Here is a 12,609-nt window from a genome sequence, read left to right on the forward strand (position 1 = left end):
ATTACGTAAGTGCTTAACAGCCATTTAAACAGAAGTTAAGTTACATTGGACGTTCCATTTACAGATTTCAAAGCATTTTGCAGAGTCTGGTATTACTATATTCACAATAGACATGGAAAAAAAAAATCAGAGTGGGCAAGACCAGCACAAAGCATGTTGAAAGCGGTGCTGAGATTTGCTTTCATGCCTCTTCACCCTATATTCCTGCCTGCTGCTTGGTTCTAACTGTTCTAACATAATGCATCCCATCACAGATACACAAACCCAGATGTTTTCTATGACTAAACTGTTTACTGCTTGATCAAGACATCATTACCTCTTCAGAGCTGTCTACAACTGGCGTCTGCTGCAAAGCTGTACCTCCAGTTCCCACATCTCCCTCAACCCCAGAAAATGTATTAAAAGTTCAGTGTGGCCTGTTACTGTGGAATCTCTTTTATAAAAAAATTCAGACACAGGAAAGGCTGAAAATGTGATTTGGCAATCTGACGGCGTGATTCCTGGCAGAACAAATGATCCAGAACACCATTGTAGCTGGGAAGAAGCACAGGCTTCTCCTCCGTGATCCACACGTTCAAAGGACTCAACTGAAGATTACTCTGCGAGGGGTGAAAGAACACAGACTACTCCTATCTACAGTACAACTATGTGATGGACACCACGGAGAACCTCTTGGATTAGCTTTTTCTTCTTCGGGCTTTCCTGGATCTCAGAGATCCCCCACATCAACCTACTAATGTAATGCTTACGATACGACATCAAAACATAGCTTTCATCAAAACCAGGCATGTCTTGATGAGGCACCACAGCTCTACTAGTATTTTAAAATACAGTAATCATAAAACAATTGGAAAAGGAAGAAAAGACAAGCACAAGAGCATGTATTTCATTTGTGACAAGAACACCCCATGCGTAGTAACTTGCTACAACAGAAGAATAATTTTCTCCAATATAAATCAACTTACAGGTTCTCACTCTAGGATAGTTGTGTGCCAGAAGAAAACGTTCAACCCAGTTTTCCATATTTTGCAGCACCCAGCTGTGAGCTAGTTTATTTCGAGGTGTTTGCACAGCCAGCCAATCCAGGCACTGAGATGGGTTGTATTCAATGACCTGAAAGAAGAGTGGAAAAATCAAAAACAATACATTAACTTTGATACTATGTACCAATTGTATTAAAACCCGCTAAAAGTAACTACTAAGGTTTTCAAAGTATTTTTTCAAAATCACTTGGGGTTATCAAAGCACCTACAAGACTGAGGTGCTCTGGCAGACAAAGAAAACCCTTATTAAATTTAACCGGTTTGTGCTTCTGAATCTTGTTCAGAGTTTTTGACTGTTCAATCTAAGACCAGAAGGTTACTCTTTTGAGCGTTTGCCTGTTTTGAGATATTTAGGAATTGAAATGTTAAGCACTTAGAAAAATGAATAATCTTGTCTTTATAAACTAATCCATCTTTTTTTAAAAAATAGCTAACACAAACCCTTAACACTGAATCAGTGTTTTTATAGACGTTTTCTCAACAGAACATAAATGGTATGCAAATACATTCATACAGCTTCATGCTGAGGGTAACTATTAATGGTTGTTACGAATACGCAATTTCAAGGAAGGAATTAATCTAGCACTTTTCAAAGGTAATGAAAAGCCAGTGGAGTGCTCTTGTACAGCTACCAAAGCCTCGCAGATAATAATGAGAAAATGTAGCTCCTGTTGCTTTTCTGGGTCTGTGTAGTTGAAAATTTGTTGACACTAGGCCAGTAAATGTAGTCTGTTTATTTGCTAGTTTTTATAAACCGTTTTCTTTTTGTCTTGAGGCCCAGGTGCCCAGATAACAAAAAAAAAAGGAACTCTAATCTGTCTAAGAAACCACAGGCAGGAACTGGATTGTTGAAGCTCCCAGCTACTCTAATCCACCTAAGAATATGAGCAGCTGACATGACCAAAACTCTGCTTATAAAAATTTAATCTCAATTTAAAAATAAACACATTAAGAACAATCTCCTCCCTTTTTTTAGAAATGACAAATTGATCTGCCAAGTTTCCTTTGTAATAGCTGGAGGGTATCTCCAACCAAGACACTATCATTGTTCACTGTCTTCATAGCTCAATCACTTTTTAATGACTTCTACAAACTGCAGTGGCTGGAAAAGTAGGTTCTGTACCTGAAATCCGTCTGTCTCTGTATTAACTACTGGGCCTCTCATTCCTGCCTACACCATTTCTATCTCTAGCCCTGTGTCAGCAAGGTAAGGATAATAATGCTGGCAACACCAGAGACTGAACCAATGGCTTCTATATGCTAAAAGCTTGACTTTCCAACAGAAACCTGCCATTGACTTGCTTTTTCTGTAGGCTCTGTTTGCACAGCAAGAATAGAGAAGGAAATAAAAAAGAGGATTGCTTAAGAAATTACATACCTAAACTTTGTGGCTGACCCAAGCAAGAAGCACAGGTACTTACTTAATGCCACTGCTTGCGTATTGTCATAGGAAGTTTAATTACAAAAACTCTCTTGAAAAGGTTTCCTTATTGCTGAGAGAAATTCATAACCTACTGCTTCCCTGTACCCAGAAAGCAGCCAGACGTCATTCTTGACCTTGAGCTCTGTTGTATGAACTCTCCTTACCTAAGGTACAGCAGTTACAGCTAATCCATATTCAGATCAGACACCTAGCAAACACTTGGTATATGCTTTCCCAGATGACCTCGTGGTTCCTATCCTGTAACTGCTCCTAACCAGGAGTAAAATACATTTGAACAGCAATCCACGTTCTATCCTACAGTGCTTCTGTGGGTAAACTACATTTTACTAGAGGTGGTCTCAGTTCTGCACAGTAATAAACTTTTACAAACCCCAGCGCCACTTTTTAGAGTATTAAATGGAATGAACGTTCAACAGGGTGTCCTCAGAAGTCTTCAGGCTGGACACACTGTTCTCAGACAGTAATGAAGACAGTGAATTGTACTGGGAACTGAAAGAGCAGTTAGCTGAAGTGAAAGCTTTAATTCCTTATCATTGCTCAGATCAAGGAATTTATCTCTGTGCCAACTTGGTTAGAAAGTCTCTTTCTCACTTTAGAAATGCGAGAAAGAATGGTCCTGCACCACAGCAATTATCTACTAGGTTCAATTTAGCACAATTCTATGTGTTAAAAAATGTTAATGAGTATTTTACTGAGAACAAAATATGTCAAACAAATATTCAAAGAATCAGTACATAATGGATGAGAACCCCTTAACAAACGACGGGCCTTGAAACCTCTTACAGTCCTTGCAAAAAGATAACTGAGAAAAATAAGTGGAATTTGCCTAGAAGAAGCATTCTAGATCCTTATTATGAATCAATTAATTTCTCAATTAACTAAAATTTAAAATTAAACTGAAATACAAGTTAACCAGAACGTTGTTAATACAACAGCAAAAGTTACAGCAGAACTTTTTCATGTCTATGGGCTGTTGCTGTTTATTTGGAAGAGAAACGGTCATAAAACCCCCCATGAACTGATGCAGCAAGGATGGCAACGAAATGTAAAACCTTTCCATACACCTAAAAGAATCAACAAGAGAAAGACAGTTCAGCTTCTGTTTTCTTTTACATGTTGTACCTCCCATATCCTCTGCAGGATGTAAGAAGCAAAGGGTGGCATCCCTGGAGGTCCACCAGCAAATTCCATGAGCATGGTCAGCAATTTGAAAAAAGGATTGGCTGCCTGTAATGCATAAAAAGACAAATATCCATTTTGACCTATTTCATTTAATCCACTGATTTTTCTTTAGTGTCTTTTTAAAAAAAACCAAATGTTCGCATCAAAATAGATTTCTCTGAACTTTAGACATGAACATTTGTATTACTTTTAAGCCCTTATTATTTAATCTGTAAATAATTCATACACATCGATATCCACACATGGATACAGTAGAATTAAGCCACTGGTTATAGCTACTGCAAGGGAACCCAATCATACTAGACAGCATCAGCCTGGTAACAGTACATAGTTACAAGGAAATAACAGTGCACATTTTAAGTCAGACATCATTCTGAACAAAGGGGGACAGGGGAAATCAAGCTGTACAGTGTTGAAGAATTCACCAGTTTCTCATGTTTTACATCTCTCTCTCTCTCTCTCAAGGATTTCATTCTCTCGGAGTAGCTATTATTTTCATGTATTTGCGTAACATGTCACATGGATCCTGAAAAGTTTATCCAAAAGCATCATGTTTTGAGGGTTTACATGGATCATTACCATTGGCATACTGTTTTCCTCTGAAACTGCCAGCATTTCTACTCTTAGCATATTGGCTCTAATATGAATTTGTTGGGGGTTTTTTATGTTTGCTAAGACTCACCCAGCTTTTCGCAATGCTTCAATGAAATAGTTACTACTATTATATTTTGCACCTCACCAAAACCATCTCTGGTGCATGTGTATATGTGCAAAGCAAAAAAGCATAAAAATGCAGCAAGTGTTAGCATGACAGGAAGGAAGTAGACTGTCATCTGATAGTGCCCATTCTATCACACAAAGCAAAGCTGTCATGAGAATGATTTAGTACCTGCTTCTTTTCCAACCATGATCATGTCTCCTCTGCTTGACATGCCCTCAATTTTTCCTGATTCTTTTTTCTTTTCTGACAGCACTATGCAAGAATGTCCTTGTGTGAGCATACACTTCTCCGCTCTGTATATATTTTTCATGTGGAATCCGTTTGGAACTCTCAGTATTTTTGTTATTACCAGGGCAGGAATTTATTCTGACTGAGAAATGTGTTTGCATGCACAGAACTGTAAAATAGTGCCCCAAAACTTGAAAAACCAGACGATAATTGCATATCTCCACTTACTCTAGCACACATGTTTTATTGTTACCAATTTTTTTTTTACATTCATATAGGTGGAGAATCTAGAAATATCTTATTTGGCTTTGAATAAAACTTTCATCTTAAACTGCATACCATATTTCTGCTTTAGCAAACTTAATATACAGTGCAGTTAGACTTCATTTAATGTCACAAAAACTTCCATGGATCATCCTCCATGCAAGACTTTTGATTAGCAAAGGATTATTTAAGTAATTTAAAACAGAAAAATATTAATACAGATTATTTAATATACAGGTAGTATGTTTACATACCTCAGGAGTCAACTTTGCTATAGATGTGAAAAGCATGGACACAATCTTAAAAACAAAACAAACAAAACTCACTTAGACTTGTGCTGATTCAGTTAAAATAATAAAAATTACCCCAAAACACTTTTTAGATAAGGTTATCAATAAATAGCTATAGTTTCCGATACTTACATGTTCTGCAAGTCGATTATTGTACCGACACAAACTGAAAATGAGATTGCAAGTTTGCCTGATGTTGATACCATCACGGATATGTTGAAACAAAAAAGGAAAACCCTGCAACAAATAATAAGATACTAGTACACTGTCTACAATTACATATGTGCCGGGGGTTTTGAGGCTTATACAGTCATATGTTAAATTAATTACCTTTCCTCCTGTTAATGCTGCCATGTCATTCTGTGACAAAGTCAAATGTCTAAAATACAAAAAAAACCCCACCTTTATCTTTTACTTCAGCAATTATTAAGTAAGGTTAAGGACAAATACAGGGCTGAGTGTTAGTTTATATTCTTCAGTATCACAATACGCAAGAGAAAATAAGAGGTATTTACATAAACCTGAACAAAAATAAAAAATATTTTGTACTTTGACCAAAGAAAAAAAAGAAATCCAAATGTGGGCAACTGAATGTGTTCAAGGATTTAGCCTCAGTCTTTTATGTGGTCAACAATGACAAAACGCTTCTATTTTAACCATTTAAAAGATGACAAGCACATATACAAGGCTCATTTATGCTGCTAAAAAAGCCCCCACAAAAAACCCCCACCCAACAAAACAACCGACCCACAAAATCTCTTAATTCCTTTCTGAACTAGCTTAGATTAGAATTTACTCTGGTTTTTCAGCTCTTGCTGAAAAAAGCTCTTGCCTTTCTGAGCGAGACTGTTCAACTAGAAGAGCAATCAGGGCAATCATCTTTTCAAGTGCAGCAGGCCTGTATTTTTCTTCTGCTAAAGAAAGTATGTCTTCCTCTTCCTCCTCTTCCTCCCCTTCTTCCTCAGAAAGTACTTCAACCTGTGGCTGAAGGGGACAAAAAAGATAACTTAAATGTGGACACTTTTGAGCCTTAATTTCTAAGAACCTGTACACGGTTTTGCATACATTCTGTCCTTTTATTCAAACCAACTTCAGAAACTTGCATGAATCAAACCAGGTAAATAGCTAATCGCTTGATTTTCATGTTGAAGCATTCATTTTGCATAAGCTAAACTGTATTTACAAATGCAAAAGGGAGGTTTGTCAAAAGTCACTGCCTAGCCTGATATGGTGGTCTATTTGATAAAAAAAAGCAAGTAAATTTAAAATCTCAACTCCTACAATAGGAGTAAGCAATCAACTGTTACCATTAATAGCATGGTAAGGGCAACTTTAATTGCTTTTATTTAATACCTGTTTCTATACTAACTAGAAAGAGCCAATTCAACATCTTTTTAAAAATACTACGTTCACTTAAATATTGAAAAAATTTGCATTAGTGAAGCAATTTTTATTTAACAGCTGAAAGATGGTTCAGGAGGCACAGCACTAATGATCACGTAAGGAAAATATGGAAGGCTAGTTCTCGTTACACAAGATCTACAAACTTACATTTTCAGGACCTTTAGTTCCCATGTAGAAATGGACCATTGTAGATATGGCTTGCAGTGAAAGCAAGAACTGGCTCTGAAATATGCAGATATTGAATTACTTGAAAATAAGTACATGCAAATACATACCTAATTCCCAAAACTACAAGGCTATACTCACTTCCTCTTCTCCCATTTTGGCAAATTCGTAAAGAAAGGCAAAGTATTCCGTGAGATGTTTACTGTGAGGCTTGACACCATGCTCCATAATTGACAAGAGTGTCTTCACAAAGCGCGTTACACAAGAGCGACTGCCAATGTCTTCCACAGGACCATCCATGTCATCCGAACTGAAAACAAAAACCAGTTCAGGTATTTCACACAATACAAGGAGCAGCAAATCATCTTGAAGCAGCCAAAAAAAGTATTTCAGAAGAACTTTCAGTTTTCTTCTCTGTCCTACTATCACACGCAGATCTCTTAACGCTTTCTCTTATGCCCAGTATAGCCGAGGTAACACCACAGCTTAATGTATGGCAGCATCCATCACTCAAAATGTTGAAAGGTTGAAAAAATTTGTATTCTGAATCAAGACTCTAGTCAGGAAAAGAATTCTTAGAAAAACAGTATTAGGGGATCTCCTACTGAAAATCATCTTCTCGATTTGCATGTCAGATTTCCTGAGCTTCAAGACAGAATGCTGTTAAAGCTAATTACAGTGGAACTAAGGCAAGGCAGCCTCCTAAACATACACACGGGATCCTGACAAGGCAGAAAACATGCACTTTCAACCTTATTCATCTACTGAAAGTTGGATCTTATCACTGAACAAAACAGATGACAGTGTCTTTTAAAGTAAGGCTTCCAGTGAAAATTAATTTCTATTTTCTGCCATGAAAACTCTATCTTCATGTCCTGAATTTTGTTATGGCACAGCATAGCTATTACAAACTCTGCCATTTTTGCTCTGATAATACAGCATCACAAGCTTAACCCAAGAGATGAAAGAAAAAACACTTTCTTGTTTTTTTCATTATGTATCGTAATTAGAGACAAAGTGACAGTTTTCTTGATAGTTAGCTAAACAAAATAGAATCCAGTATGGTTTTTTCTACTTTTTGACAAAAACTGTGATTTAGTTATATGATACAGGACTTGACTCTCATTTCCAACCTATTTTACTGGACGTACAAATTAAAATTTGCACCTATCTGCCTCTGGATCCAATTCACAATCGGATTCTCATGTATAATTAGTGAGATTTACGCTTCATGCAGCGTTATTACTGGCAGTGAAAAGACAGACTGTCCTGAAAACCTAGTCTAAGGGAACAAACGTTTCAAACAACGTATCTTTACACACTAGATTTTGCAACCATAGTATTTTTAAAGTAAATCAGAGCATTTTGGGTAGAATAATAAAGAACAATTAAAACAGTGTGATTTTGGGTTTAAAAGACCATTCTGAATAATCCATTAAACAAAATCAGTTGTAGTAATGCACATAATAAATAGAAGTTTTCAAGTATTTTACCAGTCTTCCATCCCTGGTTGGAGATAAAGATGCGCATGCACTGGCCTCAGTCTCTGTATCACATGAATACACAAACGCTGGAACATCTGCAAATGGATAAGTAAATGAACCCCACATGTTCATTCCTATTTTGTAAGCAAAGAATATTCTGTCTCCAAGTACCACTTCCGGCTCTATACGATTCAAAGTTAAAGTGGAGATTGAGACACCCACGTTCCATTTCCTTCAGCACTGATACATCACGTTTTAACAGAATAGACAAACTTGGTTTTTATAAACAGATCCAATGAAGGAATCCTAAAAAAAGGTTTTAATAAGAGTGTGCACACTGTATACCACTGAAATGCAACTTAAGACTCAAATCTTGGTTTTCCTCTATCTCTATTTTCTGAAATGTTTAGATATTTTTGGCAAGATGGGTTTTTTTAATTATTATTTTGCCTCTGGCTGTAAGAATCTATATTAAAATTTTAAGGCAATTCCTTTCAGTAATTTTTAATTTATAAAATATTCATCAGGATTAGAGCTTTGCCTAAGAACTTGCATAGAGTTTTCCCATGGAATATATTCCTTTAATGGTAAGTTGCATACAGGAACTACGTATGGTTCTATATGGAAATATTACTTTAATGATCAGAAACCCAACTGAAGGATTCAAGCGAGATAAAGTAATTTTTAAAGTTTTTACCTAAACAACTTGTAAAGAAAGCATACTTTTAAGTCAAACCATTCATAATAATTGCATTTGTGAGTATCCAAATGCTACTAACACAGGGGTTTTATTTCCAGAAGAGAGTATTAACAAAACTTTGTGGCATAATACTATTAAATTAAATCTACCCACAAAACCCCAATGTTTAAGTTTAGAACTGAAGCTTTGAGGAGTACTGAATACACATGATTTATTCTTTTTTATTTTCTGAATGTGTAACTTGACCGTTCTTGTTGAACTAAATCAGAAAGAAACATTTTTTCATGTAAAGAGTTCACATTTCTAGAGATCATGAGGGAGTTTAGAAACCTTAACTTGCATCTATTGTGACATTTTGTGATCCTAAGTGTACAAATACGGCACTGTACTAACAGTGATTTTGTTTTGAACAACAATGCTCCCAATGTATTCTCTAAATCATACACAATAATGGAAAAGAGTAAGACAATTACAGGTATTAATAAAACCTTTCTGAATTAACGTATATGTCATAATAATTTCTGTTCATAGGACAAGCAGTCACCTGACTTATTAAGGAACTTTTTTTTCTTACCTGTCTCACAATCTGATTGGGACACTTTATTAGAATCTGCATTGGCCACCAATCATCATCAGCCATACGATCCAAAAACCACTGCAGAAGATACATACTTGGTTAGTTTTGTTCCAAACTTGTTCTAGTCCAATCTTCTTTTTGCATGACATTAAAGTCTGAAGAGAAATCGATGTTACTATTATTAAGGAATAAGCAAGTTCTAATCCAAGGGACATCTAAATGTTTTCTGCGTGTGAGAAGAAAGGAATCAACAGCAGTAAACATCAGTATCAATTTATATCCAGTATCTTCTTATCCCTGCATTCTGCAGGCCGCTATTCAGTTACCTGGAAGAACATGCTTAGCCTGAAAAGTGACGTCAACAAAATAAAACACAATGCTTACAATGAAGCATAAGCTGAAGAATCTCGTAGAATAGGGATAGGCTTAAACAAGAATGTAGTTCCTGAATTAGATCCCTTTTGCATTTTAACATGTGGAAAAGCCCTCCTACCTCCAGAGACAGAGAAGGTATAAAAATAACAGAATGATCCATTCAAAGTTAAGACTCAGCAAATAGTACAACTGAGTATTCTGACTCCCAGAATTTTGTTTTAGTCACAAGGAAAGATGGTTTAAAAGAAAAAATCCAGGTTGTTCCTCCTTCTATTTCAAATTGTACCTCAGTATTCGTTACTAGGTGGAATGTCTTCAATCCTTTTAAGGATCTGAGGACTACACCAGACTAAGGGAATTGTATCACCCAACTACTGAATATTACATAACAATGTAACAACCTAGAATGAATTTGTAAAAGAACAATGATTTTAATTACTTTCTACTGAATAAGGTCTAATGCAGCATACAGTATGTGTTGGGGTCCTTGTACATTTAAATTATCACAGAAAGTCTATCACAAACTTTTCTTCAGTGTCTCAAAATCGCGTTCGCCAACGCCATGGTGAATTCTTTTGTCTGTGGTTTCTCAGTCCCTCTCCACTTTGTCCCAGACTCCCTTCAGGCCATGGCCTGAAAAATTTTGTACAGAAACATTCCTCCATTTTTTTTCTCCTTCTTCTAGGAGTTTTCACCCTTTCTACACACTGGGTTCAAGATGCACACCTTCTCAAGCAAGGTGCTGTATGAATTTGTTTTCAGCCAAGTCTGACATGAGCTGTCCTTGTTCCCCGAGGTGCTCCATTACACGCAGCCTGTTACCTCGCGGCCCTCTTCCCTGCGATTCAGCTCCACTCCCTGCCATGCTAGCCCTTAAACCTCAGCCTGTCTTTCTGTTTCTCTTGTGTGACTCCATTTAAGCACCTCTTAATTACACAAATCAGTATGAAATAATCGATCAAATAAGAGGTTGTGGCACTGTCTCTTTTATTCCAGTGACAAAATTATTTTGGCCTGTGGTCTCACCATGGGTTTCTGAAAGTAAAAGTCATTTCTCAGAATCTGCAGTAGTCAGAGAGGATGAATTTCATCTCATAGTGCACAAATACACCAAATACAGTAGTTCATAGTCCAAAATATTCCAGGGATACGAACCTCCAGGAAAGTTAAACAATATATAGAAAGTTGGTTTGTACTTTGCTGAGTTCCTAAGTCACTTACTTCACAAGCTGCCTGACTGTTATTAAACTGTTTTGTTAACAGTTCAATCCACTGAAGCATTGTAGGCTGTAAAAAGAAATACAGAAAAAACTGTAACTTAATAAATTGTGACTTAATCTTTAAACGTTTCTAAATGGTCAGTCAAAACACTGACTCTTAAGACTATAGCTATAAACAATAAAGGCTTTATAAACCAGTAACACACCGCACCTACACAAAAATAACAAGCACACACACCGAAGCTAATGCAAGCCGCACGACGTGTGCGGTAGCTACCCATTGTAATTCTGTCCAGCTGGAATTGCAATCATATTCGTACTACTCCCAGGCAATCTAGAATTAGTAGCATTAGGCCACCACACATGAGAGGGAAGTAAAATCTGACTGAGAATAAAGATGGTTCACACGGACTAGAACTTTCTTATGTTCATGCTAGTATTTATAATTTAAAAATTCATGAGCACAACTGTAGCTCAATGCTGAACATTCCCCTCTACATCAGACTTTCACAAAGTGCTTGTTAAGATCCAAAGCATCCCGGAATTTTCAAATGAAAAGAACACAAGATCTGTTGCTCCTGAAGCTTTGCTAAGGCACAGTAACCTAAACCCAGAGCCCACATTTTTTTCTGTTGTGCCACACTTACTATAAAGGTGTTACACCACACTCTTGTAAACATTAACTTTCTATCATCTATGGTACTTACTACATCTCAAAATCACACTTTTAAAATTAAAAAGTACCGACACACTTTTCACTATAGTCATGCAGCTACTCAAATGAGAATTTACAAGTAAATAGAATACCTTTTCCTTTGAATGAATAAATGTCTCTAGTACAAAGGAAGTGCTTAACTGGAAAAAAAAATATTTGCATTATTAATTACAGAATGCCTGAATTAACGTGTAAACAAATTAAAATTTAAAATAAGCATGAGATACTTTTGAAGTCCTTACCTTTGCTGTCATCAGGGAAACCGCTTTTGGATCTGGTAGCGTGCTTGGGATGCTACTACACAACTGCCACATAAACCTAGAGTCAGTAATTTTATTTGTTAATTAAAATAAATAATGAAAATCTGCAAGAAGAAAAGAAGCATTAATATTACATTTTTAAAGAAAAACTTACCCAAAATATGTATGTTCAAAAATGTTCTTGTCTTGAAGAAACTGCATGTTATCATGCCATATCCACTGAAGAAAAAATGCTAACATCAGATACAAGAAAGCCGTTTATTTCACTAGATAAGCATGATTTTAAGAATATTTAAATGTTTGCCGTGGCTAAGAAAAAAAAATTTCTTGTGAAAAACTATTTCTGGAAACATTTTATTTATTTGGAAGGATTGGCTCCAAGTTCTTTTAGTCATACTATAGCCAGTGTTAGTTCTGCCTGTCCCATGACTGCAGAACAGAGCTCAGAACCTTCTCCTCTTCCTGTAATCTCATTTTTACAACTTATGCACTCACTTTCTTTGGCTGAAATTTTGAGAACTGGTCCAACACATTAAA

At 36.3% G+C, this 12,609-nt stretch overlaps 1 protein-coding gene across 9 annotated transcripts in view; it reads right to left on the minus strand.

Moving 5' to 3' along the window:
- Positions 1-12,609, minus strand: part of USP34 (ubiquitin specific peptidase 34) — a 137,059-nt gene that overhangs the window by 15,670 nt on the left and 108,780 nt on the right. For 8 of the 9 annotated variants that reach the window (XM_055816227.1, XM_055816223.1, XM_055816222.1 and 5 more), the window contains 14 exons: positions 12,227-12,291; positions 12,055-12,130; positions 11,905-11,952; positions 11,099-11,164; positions 9,500-9,580; positions 8,235-8,320; positions 6,883-7,051; positions 6,724-6,798; positions 6,005-6,156; positions 5,503-5,551; positions 5,305-5,409; positions 5,137-5,181; positions 3,610-3,714; positions 966-1,113 (listed from right to left, as the gene is read on the minus strand). In XM_055816227.1, coding sequence (XP_055672202.1) covers positions 966-1,113; positions 3,610-3,714; positions 5,137-5,181; positions 5,305-5,409; positions 5,503-5,551; positions 6,005-6,156; positions 6,724-6,798; positions 6,883-7,051; positions 8,235-8,320; positions 9,500-9,580; positions 11,099-11,164; positions 11,905-11,952; positions 12,055-12,130; positions 12,227-12,291 — 1,270 coding nt within the window. The remainder of the gene's footprint in view (positions 1-965; positions 1,114-3,609; positions 3,715-5,136; positions 5,182-5,304; positions 5,410-5,502; positions 5,552-6,004; positions 6,157-6,723; positions 6,799-6,882; positions 7,052-8,234; positions 8,321-9,499; positions 9,581-11,098; positions 11,165-11,904; positions 11,953-12,054; positions 12,131-12,226; positions 12,292-12,609) is intronic. The other variant, XM_055816224.1, reaches the window with a different exon arrangement.

This window comes from Falco peregrinus, chromosome 11 (genome assembly GCF_023634155.1).
Source record: "Falco peregrinus isolate bFalPer1 chromosome 11, bFalPer1.pri, whole genome shotgun sequence".
NCBI classification, from domain to species: Eukaryota; Metazoa; Chordata; class Aves; order Falconiformes; family Falconidae; genus Falco; species Falco peregrinus.